Genomic DNA, 19785 nt, shown 5'->3' on the forward strand with positions numbered 1-19785 from the left:
TCCACCAAGTAATATTAGTAACCTAAATCAAGCAATCTGAAATGTTTTGATTTCTTCATATATTTACTACAAAATGTATTCTCTGAAGAGAATCATAAAGATGCTGAGCAGGAAAGTTGACAGTTCAAAATTTATGCATTAATGAAAAAATACTAGCTTTTGAAAATGTTTTTTTTAAATTCTCTAATATCAAATTAAACTTTGTTAATAACAGTTAAAATTACTAGATGTTTATAATCTCCAGATGAAAGGTAATGTTATTAAAGCAATTGCCACAGCTGGCAAAGGAAAACATTCTAAAATTGCAAAGAAAGAAAAGAAAAAGAGAAAAAATTCCTCAAAACTTTGGGAAAACATTGGTAGCATAAAAAGTTTATTTTATTTAATATTTTTTGTTTTTCCAGCAACATGTAGCAGAAAATATCTTTTAAGTAGTAATATAAAAGACCCAAGATAGCAAATGTAAGTGTATGCGCTTAAATATCCCATGTAAACCAACTCACAGGCTCAATATATATCGACTTCAATTTATTTTGTGTATTTTTGGCAAGTAGCTTTAAAATTGTAAGGGACATATAACTGAGAAAGAAGGTAGAGAGTACTTTGTTTTTGACTTTGTCAACTAGGAAAAGATGGATCTTCTTCTGAATATTGCTATAATATTTTGTCATAAAAATTCTTTAAGAAAACTAGCAGATGAAGTCAGAAAACGTCAAAGCCCACTAATACAGAATTTTTAATGTACATTTTTGTATCTTTACTTTTTTTAAAGATTTTATTTATTTATTTGAAAGAGAGAGACTGAGGGAGAGAGAGAGAGAGCGAGCGAGCATGAGCAGGGGAATGGGGAAGGGCAGGAGGGAGAACTAGACTCTCTGCTGAGCAAGGAGCCCGACACAGGGCTCGATCCCAAGACTCTGGGATCATGACCTGAGCCAAAGGCAGCTGCTTAACCAATTGAGCCACCCAGGCACCCCAATTTTTGTATCTTTAATAATGCTATCTTTAACCAATCAAGCAACTAAACACAAATATCAAACAATATATATTTGCCTCACTCTCCAAATGTGAAAATTTGGGCTCCTTTCATAGTCATAGGATACCATGTAAGAAGTCAAGGATGGTATTTTTTTTCTAAATACCTTATTTCTTGATTCTGAATAATTAAAACAGACAATATATATATAAAACATGCAGTCCAGTCTTTTGCCAGCTTACTTACCTCGAACCAAGTGAAGTTCTTGCCACTGGGAAGAAAATTGCCAGTGCATAAGTTGAATAAAAGTTCCTGTTAGGGCTTTCAATTCCTGGATCAAAAATTACCTTTCAGTTGACTTTTCGCCTTCTTCATGTACATTTATAATATAGTTAAGCCTCTGTGGGCAATATTACTATAAATAAAGATGCTATGCATTCACTGCTCAGTTGCTAAAACTTATAAGTCATAAAGACATTAGAAATCTATTCATTTCAAAACAAAATGTTGACTAAAGCTTTGCAGGCTGTTATTTAATGCACCAAGCAGCCCACATTTAAAATGTTAAAACATTTATTACCTAAAAGTGACCCAAAGAATATCTGCAATGACTAAGGCAAAAAAAAAAAAAAAAAAAAAAAAAAAGCCTTAATTTTCTTTGATAAGCACCCTAGTTTTTCAAGTAAAAAACAGTAATAAAATATTATATGACAAAGAAACAAAAAAGGAAAGACCCAAGAGTTACATATTAAAACCTCTGAAGCTGAATAATGGAAAGGAAACTCCTTATTTCTTTCTTCTTGTTAATTTATCTCCAGTACCTGAGTTAAAGCATAAAGCAGCAAGAGTGCAAGTGATTCCAAACAACTTGGAATTTTATTGTAAACATCCCATAAAGAATGGCAACAAATTAATCGTTTTTTGTCTTTGAAGATAATTGCTTAAATGACTGGTAACTGCCAAACAAAACATCTTTTATAAACCAAGCCAGTTAGTTTATCTTTCTTTACTGAATTTTAGTTTAATGGACATTTTGTCCATATATAGCATCGCATCAACTATTAACTCAATGACTTTCCATCTTAAAATTTTATGGATACTAAGAACAAACATAAGGTACAGTTTTGTTAATACTTTGTAAGGGATTACAAAAGACAAAGATGGTAAGTTACAGGACAAAGAAATAAATTACTGATTGCCATCACCACAGTATTGTTTAAAGAATTAACATTTCTAGTACTGCCTGCTTAATGTGCATCTGGTGACATATGTAAAAACACATTTCCCAACTGGGTTTCTAAATATTTTTGTATGTGATTTTAAAAGTCAATTACCAATGGTGATTATATGTATCAATAGTTTTATTTTTTAGAAAATACTTATCATGCTTTTATATGTCAAAGTCTCATATTATAGATTTAATTAAGATAGGTATAAGAATAACAAATGGGCATACATATAAATAAACACACCTTAACTCTAAACTGCAGGGCCTTTCTACTGTACTTCTCCCATCAGTGATTCATAAATTGCCAGTCTTGTTGAAGTATGCTAAATTAGATGCAGTCTTCATTGCAGTAAGAGAAGTGAGGATAAAAGTAAGCAGGAATGATTGAAAAGAAAATAATCAAGGATAAGGCTATATAAGAAATAAATGTCTAGGAACTTGAGGGCAATTCATATTTCACAAAATACAGCACCATGAAAATAATTAACTTTATATTAGAATTTAAACAAAACTTGGTAAACTTTGTAATTAAAACTTAGTAAAGAAACTTTACTAAGAGATAAAAATTTAAAAAAGCATGAAAATATTTTCACACTAATTTTTAAAACAAGCCTTAAAAGTGATCATACTCTATTTCAATAAAACTTTTGTAAAACCTCGTGTACCACAAAAATGTTGGGGATGGGGTTAACATTTAAAACTGAATTTTAAATGTCAAAAGTTCCATTCCCTCCCCCAGAACTGAACTATATTCATTTTGGAACTCAAAATGTTAGTAATTGTTTAAAAGGCTGGATATCAAAGTAAACTGAAAATTATACAGGATGTAAGTTTCCCTTTTGTGGATGTGAAAATTCCAACGTTAAAGATAAGTACCAGTTGGTAAATGTGCATAAAATAATTCCCAAGATATATACGCAAGTAATAAAGGTGTTTATCACTACCACAAACATACAAATTTTGAAAAATGCTCAAAAAGTTTTTATCAAAAACTAAGAAGTGGCATTCACATTTTTCTTTTCAATCACTCTGTTATTGTCTGATGACAACCTATAGGATTACAACAAAAACAACAAAATAACAAATCACTCAAATTTACTTCAAAGTATTACAAGGCTGAGTTAGATATCTGAGCACACAATTGTGCATTATGAGATTTATGAATTTTACTCAATTTCTTAGCCTCTGGGTGAAACAAAGTGCTGTATGAAGAATTCTAGCACAAGCCTGATCTCTGGGAAGGGAAACAGAAAAAGAAACAAGTGAAGGAGAGATAAATTAAAAAAATAGAGGGACACATGTACATGATAAAAACCTAGTTTATCTAGAAGGCATAATGAAATGGATGATCAAGCAGTATATATACAGGCTAAGTGCTTTAAACAGAGGCAAAGAATTGGTAGGCTGTGAATACAGCTGTCTTCCATACAAAATATTCTTTTTTTAATGTCCAAGACAAAGTGTGTCAAGTTGGAAAAAAATCTACACACACACACACACACACACACAAATTTAGTAATTAGGCTGATAGGCTAGTGAATGTTTTGGAAAGCATCCTATTGCTGGAAGAGTTACACACAACAAGACATAGAACACACAATTCTGTTTTCATAAACAGATACACATGTTAAGATCTTAAAGCTGGGAATTAAAAGATTATTAGCATTTATGAGAAATATTATAGTTCAGTGACTATTAATATCCAGCATAGGATTAGGTTTATACATGTGTATGTTCTCATGGACCTAAATATAAGTTTATTTCTTAGCAATTCATTTAAGATTTAGACTTTTCTTCAAAATTTTCACCTCATTTCCTACTTGCTTTGCTATGCCTGAACCTGGTATTATTTAGGTTTAATGATACACTAAAAAATTAAAGTGTACAATATTCAATGTGATACAAATTACAACACATTCACAGGAGGCGGCGTTACAAACAAGCAAAGTATAAATTGGGGGGAAAGTGTTCAGATATAAAAGTAAAAATACTATCTTCCAAACTTTTATTTTCACACGTATTAAAATAATTTGCATGCAAACAGAAAATAATCTGTTTGTTTTGTAATAAATGGTAAATATGCTCATCTAACATACCCTGGTGACTTTTAAATCCTAATAACTGAAATCAATATTATAGCAAAATGCTGTTCACTAGTATTTTCACAGTATTTCACTACATATAAAATGTGCTTACAAATGTCTTCAGCCTTATTATTCTAATCATCTAAACCTAGAAAATCTTGACATATGGGAAATAAATGTGGCATTTTTATTTTTCAAAATAAATTATAAATAAAGCTTGAGATAGCTAAAATCACACAAATGGCAATTCTTCTACATTTGGAAGGGTCAGCTCTTCATAGAAGAATGTCAACAAAAAATTTCACACTAAAATGATACACGTAATACATGTTTGGGTATATCCATGAATTTAAGTAACTATGTTACTTTGATTAGGGTAAGTCAAAGTATTATTGATTCTAGGAAAACACAGACACAAATTTAGTCTAAATGACCATGAGATGAATAATTAAAATAGTACATTTTAGCAAAAATCAAATGCAGAGTTTCAAATGTGAATGTTTTTGAATCTATAGTATGGTTAAAAGTGTCAGCTGAGTTTAACCAGCAGTAGTTTTGGTTTAGTGAAAAACAACAACAACAACAACACTACAACAACAACAAAAAAATCAGCTTGATCTACTGTTCAGTAACAGAAGTTAGTGCCATTAACAATTCACAACAATACTTTCTTAAAGCCTGAACATCATTTCTACTGCAAGTGAAAATTGCTTAAAGTTAGTACAGGACCAACCCCCACCTGATCCAAACAAAAAGAGCAAAGTTATGTGTGTACTCCTTCCTTTGCACTTAAGGATTTTCAGATGCACAAAATGATTGGAAACATGAAACAAACACATTAGTTTAAGAAATATCCTGGGATTACTAGGCATACATGAAGTTTGTTGTTTTTTTTTTTTTTTAATCTCCAAAGTCTGATCTAAGTGCAACAAATCTGCTGTTACAGTAACAGAGATTAATATTATCCCACTCACCTTAACAAATTAGTGAATCTGCAATTTCTCAAATTTGAGGATTAAAATTCATCTTGGAACTCAAGCTCATTTATGGAATCATGTGCACTCTACTGCTGTAAACAAGACCATAAGGGTTTTAAAGATTTTTTTAATCTATAAAATAATGACTTGAATATCAATGTGCAGTGAAATGAGGTTCTTTTCTAAAAGAATATAACAGAAGAACCCTTTGGAATGGTATGAGCAAAACCTATTAAAGTTGCCTCAAAATATTTGCTAGCCAAAACATTCCAATTCAAACTAGCTGTTTTGTTACATTTTAAAATTCAAATGAAAACCAATCACTCACAGCTGTAAATAGCAAGTGGTAGCAGAGATACATAAGCAGTAGACCAAGTCTACTTACACAAGTATGTACTAAAAAAAGCCTAAGGTACAGCATACTACACTTATGAAAGTTTGTTAATTACAACTATTAATTTGAGAACCAATACAATTATTAACAACCTCTCAGCTTATAACATATGAGTATTCATTCCTACCAAGCTTGTTCTATTTTTTTAGTTAGTAATGAATAACAGCATCTATTTTCCTTAACGTTTCCAGTAGTTGTAGTTAATAGAGGTAGCTGAGCTACTATTCAAAGAAATTATTCTTTGTGGATGAGGATTTTTTCAAATGTTTAAGTTATTCTTTAAACTACACAAGTTCTATTAATGCAATAAAATATAATAGGAAAAAGAAAATGGATGCAAGAAACTTTTGCATTTGGCACCTTGTCTAGATTGATACCTCAAATATTCTTTTTTAATAAAGTTAATGCAAACATCAGGACACACCACAAAGATTTGCTACATATTTACAAGGCACCAACCCTTTCTCACCTTTAACATGAATTAAGCAAATCAATGAAAAGCATATCAAGATCCCCCCCACCCCCAAAAAACTGTAGTATAAATATATACTTCAGTTCAGTACAATTCATGAAAGTTTGGCCTGGGAAGAGTAAAATAATCCAGATCGTTCTTACAATATAGAAACTGTAAACATTTAATAGCTGCCTATAGGATTGGTGTATTGTGCAAAAGTTATTATTACTGGGTACAAGAATTAAAATGGCAAAAACAAACTATATAAAACTCTGTAAGAAGGTGCTATACTTCTGTGATACAAAAGCAAAAGAGGGATATTCAATTGAGATAAAAATGTCATGCTACTCTTAAGAAGCTGAATGCTCCTTTAATGTAGTAAATCTGTAGTGTGTTTGTGATGTGTTGTGTGTGTGTGTCTATATGTGGGCAGAATTTTTTTTTTTAATTTAAGGCCTAATGAGTAAGGCTTGTTTGAACAAATGAAGTGTGGAGATCAAAAGTCTTGAAACAAATGTATACTGGCATAATGGAAAAGCACCAATGTGAAAGGAAGCAGAAGTCCCCACACAACTTGCTTTGTAGATTTCCTAGTAAATTCCCTGCAGTAGAAGGCCATTGAGTTTTTTTAAATTACTCTAAATTTATTAACTGTTAATAATTCCATCCCATGAGATGGCTAACCCTGGCTTTTTCTGTCATTTTACGCACTCTGCCTGATCTGGATGTACCAAGATTCAGAGGATCTTCAGTGGACACAAAATTGTCATTATCAGAATCATCATTATATAAAACAGTCCTCCTGCCTTGGTTTCTTGTTTTGATTCGAGGCAGTCTACTGAAACGTCCTGAAAACATGGTATCAAATTCATCATCTGCAATACGTGCACGTTTGGCTCTGGTGGCTCCTCTAGAAGCACCTCTTCCTCCTCTCCCTCTCCCTCTCCCTCTAGTGGCACCTGCACCTCTTCCTCGACCTCCTCGTCCCCTGCCTCCTCTTCCTCGGCCTCCTCTACTCCATCTACCCCATCTGCCCCATCTGCCCCTTCCTCCTGTGCCTCTTGTCTTCCAGTTTCTTTTTCCATTGGCATATTGCTTTCTGAGTTTTCTTTTAGGCCTGGTTTGTATGAATTTGCTATAGTCATGGTCTCCATCTACGTAATCTTGATCTGTTCTGGAAGTTGATTCAGAATCAGAATCAGAACCACAGGTACTTTCAGAACTTAAACTGGATCCTAACTCTCCACTCTCTGAGGAGGACAAATGTGATTTCTCTTTTGTTTCTTTTTTCTCTTTCTCTTCTCTTCCCATGCTTTCATCTTCTTCTGATGCACTAAGTAGTTTTCTTTTGATTCCTGTCCGAGGTTCTCTGCCATCACCATTTGTAAGGGGTCCATCAAGGGAGTGATCTAAATCAAGATGAATAATTTTTTAAAGTTAAGCTTTGACACTGAAGATGGTTATTTAAGTTCAAAAGTAAAATAAAAGTTCCATCAAAAAATACTTAGCACCCAAAGATAGGGTAAAATAATGGAGAGTATTGGAACATAAATTTAAATCTGTTAGAAATGGAAGATACTAATGTTCTGAGTTTTGTCTAATTGTGTTTTTTGGGGGGAGGCAGGGAAGAGAGTATGGAGGGATGATGGGTGGTGAGGAAGTTGGGCAGAAATTTCAAGGGCTTGAGCTCTATAAAGAATTATGTAAGAACATGTATCAGAATAATTTCATTAATTCAATGAACAAATATTTACTGATTACCTACTATATGGCTGGAAGTTTGAAATATGGCAATAATGAGACAAAGTCCTTGCTCTTTGAATTTATATTTTAGTGGGGAAAGCTTGATAGACAATAAAATAAATTAAAAAAATTAATATAATTTCAAGTAATGATACATGATATAAAGAAAAAAGAGAGTAATAAAAAATCTCAAGTATATACATGGTGGGTACTTTAGATAAAGACTTTCATGTAGAGGTATTATCTGAGAAAAGAACTGAATGAAATGAGATCTAGGAAAAGAACATTCCATTGGAGGAAACAGAAACCCAGTGAAATTGGAGTGGAAGAAAAAACAGAGTAGTGGGAGATAACTGCCAGTGGTAAAGGGTTTTAGAACAAGAGAATGACAGGATCTGATTTTTTTTTTCACAGAGCACTATGGTTCTTTTACATAGAATGAATTATGGAAGGGATTAGAAGCAGAGACCAGTTGAGAGACCATTGCAGTAGTCTAGGTAAGACATGATAAGGGATGTACCAATAGAGGTGATGAGAAGTGATTAGATTTGGAGTGTTTCCTTCTAGAGGAGCCATCAGAGCCAACCTTTTATTTTTCAAGTTTGAACTGACAGGAACTGCTGATGGATTGGATGTCAAGTGTTAAGCACAGAATGAAGGTCAACTCCAGGGTTTTATGGCCTGAGAAACTGGTTGAATGGAAGGCAGCTATGCTAACCACTATACCACCAACGCGAAACTGGTTGAACGGTAGAGATATTATGCTGAGTTGGAGAACACTGAAAGAGGAACAGGTTTAGGCAGTATGGTAGAAAAAAAAAAAATCAAGATTACAGTTTTAAATACTACTAGAGTTCCAAGCAAAGACAATTAAAAAAAAAAAGAAAAAGAAAAAAAGCAGGTAGATACACCTGTCTAGAGATCAGGGGAGACTCATATATAGGTAGAGATATAAGTTTGGAAAATTTCAGTAAGAGATAACATTTAAGGTCAAGAGAACTTATGGTGCTTATTAAGAGAGCAAACAAAGAAAGAGAATGTAGCTGATGACTGAGACTTGGGATATTCCAACATCTAAAGATAAAGAACAACTGGCAAAGATAACTGAGAAGGAACAGCTAGTGAGGTAGGAGGAAAACAGGAGAGTGGACTGAAAAGCTTGGAAGGAGCAAAGATTAGGGTTGTATGGTAACTATAGTGACAAGATTAGTTTAATAGTCTAGGTGTTATAGACTGGATTGTGTTCCCCTCTCAAAAAAATACATATATTGGTTTTCTGGAGGAAGATGGAGGTGGAATAGGAGGACCCTAGGCTCACCTTGTCTCACAAACACAACTAGATAACAATCAAATCATCCTAAATACCCCAGAAATCAACATGAAGACAGAACAAACTCCACAACTGAAGGGAGAGAAGAGGCCATATTAAATTAGGTAGGAAGTATGCAGATGTGGTTTAGGGGAGAAATGGATCATGGGTACAGCAGAGGGGAGGGAGCTGTGGTCACAGAGAAGGGTGAGAGGGAGTAGAGCACCCAGCAGAATGCACAAGAAGAACATTTACCCAAAGCCATTGGCTTGGAAAATGAGAGGGGCCGATTTTCATGAGTTCTTAAAACCAGTGAGGCTTAAAGCCCAGAATTTTAAAGGTTGGCAGGCTTGACTGGGACAAAGCCTTGAGGGCACTGCTCTGCTCCTGGAGAGAGAAGGCACACAAACAACCTGGGGACAGAGCATGGAAACACCTGGGACCACAAGAGGGAGATTATTCACTCTCCTTCGAGGGCTTCCCTGAGAGGCAGCTTTCATAGAGACGCCTCTCTAGAGACAAAGGAGCTGGCCAGAGCCATTTCCCTCCAGTACCCCTCAGCATAAACCCAGAGCTACCAGTGGGAAGCAGTGTAGCCCTGACACTGGCTAATTAACTTGCTTACACTAAGCCTCACACCCCTGCACTCTAGTGGGATGGCCCTTCTCAGTCAAGCTTGCCTAAGTCCCAGCATGGTGGGCCCATCCCCCAGACGACCAGCACAAGCCCCTACCACACCATGTCTCTAAAAGCCTGCTGCAGTTTTAAAGGTCACCAGGATTATCTGGGATACAGCCTGTAGGGCACTGCGCTGCTCCTGGAGAGAAGGTAGGCAAAAAAACCTGGAGGCAGACAGCTTGAAAACAGCAAACTAGAAAATGCTTGGGGCACACAGGTGGGAGATTATCTGCTCTTCTCAGAGTGCTTCCCTGAGAGGCAACATTCATAGAGACTCCTTTCAAGGAACAAGCGCTGACTGGTGCCATTTTTCTCCCCTGCCCCTCAGCATAAACACAGAGCCAGCTGCAGGAAGCACTGCAGTGCCTATACTGGCCGCCTAGCATGGCTACACTGGGTCCCATACCCCAGCTTTCTGATGAGACTGCCCTTCTCAGTCAAGCTTGCCCCAGTACCAGTGTGGTGGGCTCCTCCCCCAGAAGATAGCAGAAACCCCTGCCCAACCATGTTTCCCTACAAGAGTTCTACAAGGCTTCAGTTCGAGTGGAAATAGTATCAGGTCTCATTTAACAAGCAGACTAGAGCACTAGTTAAAACTTGCCACCTTTATGGGGCGCCTGGGTGGCTCAGATGGTTAAGCATCTGTCTTCAGCTCAGGTCATGATCCCAGGGTCCTGGGATCAATCCCCACATCGGGCTCCCTGCTTGGCAGGGAGCCTGATTCTCCCTCTCCCTCTGTGTACACCTTCCCCTACTTTTGCTCTCTCTCTCTGTGTCAAATAAAAAAAAAAAAACAAAAAACAAAAAAAACAAACGCCAAATTTTGGCCAAGGAACAAATACTGTACACTGCAAGCAGGGAGAGCCTCTGCAGGTAACTGGGCTGAAGGACAGTTCAGCCAAAACACAACAGCAGAGCATATGTAGCACAACCAGAGAGAAATCTCAGAAGTGACAGGTACTGGAAACTATATGACTGCTTCTTCATAAAGCCATTAATTTCAGGAGCAGGAAACATAACTAGTTTCCTAACACACAGAAAAAGGCAGAGACCTAGACAAAATGCCAAGATGGAGGAATTCATCCCAAGTGAAACAACAAGAAAAGGTTACAGGCAGGGATCTAATCGAAGCAGATATAAGTAATATGCCTGGTCCAAAATTTAAACAACAATCATATGGTACTTACTGGGCTTCAGAAAAGAATGGAAGACATCAAAGAGACACCACAGAGATAAAAGAGCTAGAAAACAGTCAGAAATGAAGAATGCTATAAATGAGATTGGAACAAGCTTGATGCAATGACAAGCAGGCTGGAAGAAGCAGAGGAATGATTTAGTGATATAGAAGACGAAATAATGGAAAATAATGAAGCTGAACAAAAGAGAGAGAGAATTATGTAATATGAGAATAAACTTAAGGGACTTAGTGATTCCATCAAATGTAAAATCATTCTTATTACATGAGTCCCAGAAGAAGAGAGAAAAGGAGGCAGAAAATTTATCAAGAAATAATAGCAGAAAACTTCCCTAATCTGGGAAAGGAAACAGACATCCAGGCCCAGGAGGCACAGAGAACTCCCATCAAAACAAAAGCAGGCCAACACCAAGACATATTGTAATTAAACTGGCAAAATCTAGTGATAAATAAAAAATCTTAAAAGCAGTAAGACAAAAGAAATCCTTAACTTATAAGGGAAGACCCATAAGGCTGGATGGAGATTTCTCAACAGGAACTTGACAAGGCAACAGGAAAAATCTGCAGCAATGAACACTATCCAGTAAGGCTGTCATTCAGAATAGAGGAGACATAAGGAGTTTCCCAGATAAACAAAAACTAAAGGAATACATGACCACGAAACCAGCTCTGCAAGAAATATTAAAGGGGAATCTTTGCATGGAAAGGAAGGACCAAAAGTGACAAAGACTAGAAAGGAACAGAGAAAAATCTCCAGATACACTGACAAAACAAGTAATAAAATGGCACTAAATACATATATATCCATAATTACTCTGAATGTAAATGGACTAAACACTCCAATCAAAAGACAGGCTGTCAGGATGCAAAAACCACAATAAAACCCCAAAAAACCCAAACAGACAAGAACCATCTACATGCTGCCTGTAAGAGACTGTTATTTAGACACAAAACACCTGCAAATTGAAAGTGAGTGGATGGGGAAACATTTATCACACAAATGCATGTCCACAGTAAGCTGGAGTAGCAATACTCATATCAGATAAACTAGACTTTAAAACAAAGGCTGTAACAAGAAATGAAGAAGGTTATTATATCATAACAAAGCAGACAACACAACAAGGAGATGTAACAATTGCAAATATTTATACACCTAACATGTGATCACCCAAATATATATAACAATAAATAACATAAGGAAATTAATAATAACACAGTAATAGTAGGGGACATAAACACTCCACTTACATCAAAAGACAGATCATGTAAACAGAAAATCAACAAGGAAACAATAGCTTTGAGTGCCACACTGATTCAGATGGAGTTAACAAATATATTCAGAACATTCCATCCTAAAACAGCAGAGTATAGAGTCTTTTCAAGTGCACATGGGACATTCTCCAGAATAGATCACATCCTACATCACAAATCAGGCCTCAACAAATACAAAAAACACTGAGATCACACCACGCATCTTTTCTGAATACAATGCTATGAAACTTGAAGTCAAGCACAAAAAAAATTTGGAATGACCACAAATACATGAAGGTTAAACATGCTACTAAACAGTGAATGGTTCAACTAGGAAATTAAACAAAATGTATAAAAACAAATGAACATGAAAACACAAAAGTACAAAACATTTGGGATGCAGCAGAAGCAGTCCTAAGAGGGAAGTATATAGCAGTACAGGCCTACCTCAAAGCAAGAAAAATCTCAAAGAAACAACCTAATCTTACACCTAAAGGAGTGAGAAAAACAACAAATAAAGCTTATATCCAGAAAAAGGAAGAACATAATAAAGTTTAGAGCAGAAATAAATCATATAGAAACAAAGAATACAATGTAACAGATCAATGAGACCAGGAGCTGGATCTTTGATAAAATTAAAAAAATTGATAAACCTCTAGGCAGACTTATCAAAAAGAAAAGAGAAAGGACCCAAATAAATAAAATCACAAATGAGAGAGGAGAAATAATGAGCAACACCACAGAAATACAAATAACTGTTAAGAGAATGGGTTAGCCCAGTGATGGGTATTAAGGAGGGCACATATTGCATGGAGCACTGGGTGCTATATACAAACAATGAATCATGGAACACTAAATCAAAAACTAATTATGTACTGTATGGTGACTAACATAACATAATAAAATTAAATTAAAAATTAAAAAAAATAATATTTTGAAAAACTATAGTTCAACAAATTGGACAACTGGAAAGAAATGGATAAATTCCTAGAAACATTTAAGCTACCAAACTGAAAAAATAAGAAATAGAAAACCTCAACAGAAAAGTAACCAGCAAAGAAACTGAATCAGTAATCAAAAATCTCCCAAAAAATAAAAGTCCAGGACCAGATGGCTTCATAGGCGAATTCTATGAAACTTTTACAGAAGAGTTAATACCTATTCTTCTCAATCTACTCCAAAAAATAGAAAAGGAAGGAAAACTTTTAAATTCATTCTATGATACCAGCATTACCTAGATGCCAAAACCAGATGAAGACTCTACTAAAAAAGAGAACTGTAGGCCAATATTGCTGATGAATATGAATGCAAAAATTCTCAATAAAATAGTAGCAAACTGAACACAACAATAAATTAAAAGAATCATTCACCACGATCAATGGGATTTATTCCTGGGTTGCAAGAGTGGTTTAATATTTGCAAATCAATCATCATGATACACGACATTACTAAAGGGAAGGATAAGAACCATATGATCATCACAATATATGCAGAAATAGTATTTAACAAAGTACAGCATCCATTCATTATAAAAATGCTCAACAAAGTAGGTTCAGAGGGAACATACCTCAACATAATAATGGTGATATATGAAAAACCCACAGTTAATATCATCCTCAATGTGGAAAAGCTGAGAGCTTTTCCTCTAAGGTCAGGAATAAGACAGGGATGTCCACTCTCACTATGGTTATTTAACATAGTACTGGAAGTCCTAGCCCTAGCAATCAGACAACAAAAAGAAATTAAAGGCATACAAATCAGCAAGGAAGAAGTAAAACTTTCACTATTTGCAGATGACATGATATTATATATAGTAAACCCAAAAGATTCCACCAAAAAAAACTGTTAGAACTGATGAACAAATTCAGTAAAATTTCAGGATACAAAATCAGTGTACAGAAATCTGTTGCATTTCTCTACACCAATAATGAAGCAGCAGAAAGAAAAATTAAGAAAATGATCCCTTTTATAACTGCACCAAAACTATGATACTTGGTATAAACCTAACCAAAGAGTTGAAAGACTTGTCATCTGAAAACTATACATCACTGATGAAAGAAATTAAAGATGACACAAAGAAATGGAAAGATATTCCATGCTCATGGAACAGAAGAAGAATAAATATTGTTAAAAAGTCTATATTACTGAAAGCAATCTACACATTTAATGTAATCCCTATCAACATATCAACAGCATTTCTCACAGAACTAGAATAAACAACACTAAAATTTCTACTGGACCTCAAAAGACCTGGACAGGCAAAGCAATCCTGAAAAACAAAAGCAAAGCTGGAGGCATCACAGTTCTAGAATTCAAATTACATTACAAAGCTGTAGTGATGAAAACAGTATAGTACTGGTACAAAATTAGACACATAGATCAATGGAACAGAATAGAGAACCAGGAAATGAACCCACAATTATATGGTCAATTAATCTTCAACAAGGGAGGAAAGAATATCCAATGGGTAAAAGACAGTCTCTTCAAAAATGGTGTTGGGAAAACTGGACAACAACATGAAAAAGAATGAAACCAGACCATTTTCTTACACCATACACAAAAGTAAATTCAAAACAGATGAAAGACCTAAAGGAGAGACAGAAAGCCATTAACATCCTAGAGGAGAACACAGGCAGTAACCTCTTTGACATCAGCCATAGCAACTTCTTTCTGGCTATACCTCCTGAGGCAAGGGAAATAAAAGCAAAAATAAACTACTGGGACTTCATCAAAATTAGAAGCTTCTGGGGGGGGGGGTGCCTGGGTGGCTCAGTCAGTTAAGCATCTGCCTTTGGCTCAGGTCATGATGCCAGGGTCCTGGGATTGGGCCCCACATTGGGCTCTCTGCTCAGCTGGGAGCCTGCTTCTCCCTCTCTCTCTGCTGCTCCTCCTGCTTGTGCACACTCTCTCTCTCAAATGAATAAATAAATACAATTAAAAAAATAAAAATGAAAAACTTTTGCACAGCAAAGGAAACAATAAAACTAAAAGGCAACCTATGGAATGGGATAAGATATTTGCAAATGACATATCTGATAAAGATTTGGTATCCAAAATATATAAAGAAGTTATAAAACTCAACACCCAAAAAAACAAACAATCCAATTTAAAACTGGACAGAAGACATGAATAAGTATTTTCCAAAGAAGACATACAAATGGCCAACAGACACATGAAAAGATGTTCAACATCTTTAACATGGAAATACAATTCAGAACTGCAATGAGATATTACCACACACCTGTCAGAATGGCTAAAATTAACCAGAGAGGAAACAACACATGTTTTGAGGATGTGGAGAAAGGGGAATCCTCTTACACTACTGGTGGGAATGCAAACTGATGCAGCCACTGTGGAAGAGTATGTAGGTTCCTCAAAAAGTTAAAAAATAGAACTACCCTATGACCCAGCAATTGCACTACTAGGTATTTACCCAAAGAATACCAAAATACTAATTCAAAAGGATACACACCCCCCCATGTTTCTAACAATATTATCTACAATAGCCAAATTATTGAAAAAGCCCAGATGTCCACTGAAAGATGAATGAATAAAGAAGATGTGGTATACATAAACAATGGAATATTACTCATGCAACGACATAAATGGAGCTAGAGAGTATTATGCTAAGCAAAATAAGTCAAAGACAAATACCATATGATTTCACTCATACATGGACCTGAAGGAACCAAACAAATGAGCACAGGGAAAAAAAGAGAAAGAGAGGCAAACCAAGAAACAGACTCTTAACTGTTCAGAACAAACTGATGGTTATCAGAGGAGAGTTTGGTGGGGGGATGGGTTAGGTGATGGGGATTAAGGAGTGCAGTTGTGATGAGCACCAGGTGTTGTATGGAAGTGCTGAATTGCTATACTGTATACTGAAACTAATATAACAGTGTACATTAAGTAACTGGAATTTAAATAAAAACTTTAAAAAGTTACATATGGTAAAGCCCTATCCCCCAATGTATCTGTATTTGGAGACAGATCCTATAAGGAAGTCGTTAAAATTAAATGAAGTCATAAGTGTAGGCACTAAAGTACTAGAATTGGTATCCTTAAAAGAAGAGAAAGAGATAGCAGTGCTCACTCTCTCTTCCTGTCTGTGGATATACAATGAAAAACCCATGTAATGACACATCAAGAAGGCAGCCATCAGCAAGCTAGGAAGAGAGTCCTGACCAGATGCCCTGTTGGCACCTTGATCTTGGACTTTGAGCCTCCAAAACTGTGAGGAAATAAATGTTTATTGTATATATATGAAAAAGTGATCAACATCTCAAATCATCAGAGAAATGCAAATCAAAACTTCAATGAGTTATCACCTCTCACCTATCAGAATGGCTAAAATCAACAACACAGGAAACAACAGATGTTGGCAAGGATGTGGAGTAGAAGGAACCCTCCTGCACTGTTGTTGGGAATGCAAACTGATGCAGCCATTCTGAAAAGCAGCATGGAGGTTCCTCAAGAAGTTAAAAATAGAACTACCCTATTATTCAGCCATTGCACTACTAGGTATTTATCCAAAGAATACCAAAATATTAATTCAAAGGTATATATGCACCCTTACATTTATTGCAGCGCTATTTACAATAGCCAAATTATGAAAGGAGCCCAACTGTCCATTGATAGATGAATGAATAAAGAAAGTGTGGTATATATGTATAATGGAATATTCATCAGCCATAAAAAATGAAATCTGGCACTTACAATGACATGGATAGAGCTAGAGAGTATAAGGATACACAAAATAAGTCAGTCAGAGATAACCAAATACCATATAATTTCACTCATATGTGGGATGTAAGAAACAAAACAAATGAGCAAAGGAAAAAAGACAGAGAGAGAGACAAAACAGGAGACATTTAACTATGGAGAACAAACTGATGGTTACCAGAGGGTGGGAGGACGGGTGAAACAGGTGAAGGGGATTAAAGTACACTTATCATGATGAGCACTGAGTAATGCATAGAATTCTTGAATCACTATATTGTATACCAAAAACTAATGTAACACTGTATGTTAACTATACTGGAATTAAAACAAAACTTCATATAGAAAAAGACAGGAAAAAAAAAAGACAAGAGGAGAGAGGAGTTTGGGAAGATTGTGGAGTAGGAGAACCCTAAGCTCACCCTGTTCCATGTTTTCAGTAGATATCATCCACATCCAAGTCAATAAACAGGAGAGTGATCCAAAGACTGGAAGAACAAACTCCACAACTAAATATAGAGAAGAAGCTGCATCCAAAAGGTTAGGAATGTCATAAATGTGGAGGGAGACTCCTGCCTGGAGGAAGGTAGCTATGTGAGTGGAGATGGCAGAGAAATGGGGCCTTGCCCCAAGGAGCTCACATAGGGAAGACTAATCCCGATAATGTTTGGCCTTGAAAACCACAGGGGCTGAATTCCTATGTTTGTTTAACCACTGGGACCTGGAGCCTGGAGCTCTAAAAGTCAGTTGACTCCACACTGGGCAACTCTGGAGGGTGAGTGATACCTGGGTAGCCACACTTAAAGATATAGCAGATTGCACCAGGAGGCAACAGGAAAACAGGTTTATACAACCCCGGGGGACAAAAAGGAGACGTGTTCATACTGATTTTGGAGCATGTTGGGGGACTTCTCCAAAAATGAGGGAGCTGGCAGGTGGCATTTTCCTCCCCTGCTCCCTAGCATAAACAATGGGCCACGTGCAGGAGGCGGGACTGCACAGATACTTGCTACCTAACCCACTAGCAGTGCACCACGCCCACAAGTTCTCCTGAGGACTTACCCACTTCAAGCCTGCTGGCCTGGACCCTTGACTAAGGGCAAATTTTATTAACATTGCGGGGACTCACCCAGCCACCAGGTGCACAGCTGCCAAAGCACACCATGTTCAGCTGCCGAGCCCTGACATGTTGCCTGGGCACACTGAGCCACAGACATCGTGATGCACCCAGCTACCCTGGTGCATAGACCCAGCTGCTGTAGTACCTCAGGATTCCAACTTAAAACTAGTAGCCCAGCACAAATTTTGCTAACACCCCTGTTATGCCCCTAGTTCCCTGGAGGGCACACCCCCTCAGAGCTGGCCTGCCTGGGTCCCACTAATACCACAGAGAGCAGGCACAGCCCAGAAAAGGCAGAAAGTTAGTTCAGATGACTGTACTGAAAGGAAAAGTGACTCAGACACAACAGCAGGGCATAAACAACACACAAAGGATCCTCTCATGAAGGGCCAAGTTCTGGTGAACAGGGGACTCTGCACTGCAGGGCATTGCAGGGGCTCTTCTTCATAAAGTCACTACTTTCAAGAGCAAAAGACATAGGCAACTTTCCTAACACACAGAAACAGACACAGAGAGGTAGACAAAATGAGGAGAAAGAGAAATTTATCCCAAATGAAAGAACAGGCCCAGGCCATGGCCAGAGATTGAAGCGAAACAGATATAAGTAACATGCCTGATAGAGAATTTAAAGCAATCATCATAAGGATCCTCAATGGACTTGAGAAGAAAGTGAAAGACATGAATGAGAAACTTAACACAGAAATAAAGAAGAACATAGCAGAGATGAAGGGTACAATAAATGAAATGAGAAACACTCTTGATGGTAGTGTGATAAAGAGAAAATTTTTAAATCATCAAGACAAAAGATAGTAACATAGAAGGAAAAATGCCTAAGACTAGCAGGAGATTTTTCAACGGACGCTTTCCTAGCCAGAAGGGAGTGGAATAGGAAAAATCTGCAGCCAAGAATACTCTATTAGCAAGGCTATCATTCAGAAGAGGAGGTAGAATTTCCCTTTCAAGAACTAAAGGAGTTTCATAAGCATTAAACCAGCCCTACAAGAAATATTTAAGGGGACTCTGAGTAGAAGGGAGAGACCAAAAGTTACAATATAAAGGTAGGAAACATAAAAGCAGTAAACATGGATATTTCTGTGAAAAAATCAGGCAAGGAATTCACAAGATAAAAGGATATAAAATATAACAGCATATATTTAAAGCATGGGGAGGGGGGTAAAGAATGTGTCCAATCTTAAGGATTATCAGCTTAATATATACTTGTATATACAGAAGAGTATATACAAAGTATATACAAATGTACTGGTAACCATATATTAAAAACCTCTAATAAATATGCAAAGAATAAAGAGAAATATATCACTTAAAAAATCAGCAAGACATGAAAGAGAGAAAGACAAGAAAGGATCAGAGAAAATCTTCAGAAACAACCATAAAACAAGTAATAAAATAGCACTAAATACATATCTACAAGTACTTTGAATGTAAATGGACTAAATGCTAAAATCAAAACACACAGGGTGACAGAATGGATTAAAAAAAAACAAACAAGATCCATCTACAGTTGTAAGCAGCTTACAATGAGATTCATTTATTTATTTATTTATTTATTTATTTATTTATTTATTGTTATTTCATATTTTATTTATTTTTTTAAAGATTTTACTTATTTATTTGAGACAGAGAGAATGAGAGACAG

The 19785-nt window shown here is 36.1% G+C and overlaps 1 protein-coding gene across 5 annotated transcripts in view; it reads right to left on the reverse strand.

Annotated features, from left to right (window-relative positions):
• Positions 1–4677: 4677 nt before the first annotated feature.
• BRWD3 (bromodomain and WD repeat domain containing 3) overlaps positions 4678–19785 on the reverse strand; it is a 189350-nt gene continuing 174242 nt past the window's right edge. For all 5 annotated transcript variants that reach the window (XM_064574290.1, XM_064574292.1, XM_045879890.3 and 2 more), the window contains one exon: positions 4678–7522. In XM_064574290.1, coding sequence (XP_064430360.1) covers positions 6768–7522 — 755 coding nt within the window. In that variant the 3' untranslated portion in view covers positions 4678–6767. The remainder of the gene's footprint in view (positions 7523–19785) is intronic.

This window comes from Mirounga angustirostris, unplaced genomic scaffold (genome assembly GCF_029215605.1).
Source record: "Mirounga angustirostris isolate CCGP_5_RB_7025 unplaced genomic scaffold, mMirAng1.0.hap1 SCAF_11, whole genome shotgun sequence".
Lineage (NCBI taxonomy): Eukaryota > Metazoa > Chordata > Mammalia > Carnivora > Phocidae > Mirounga > Mirounga angustirostris.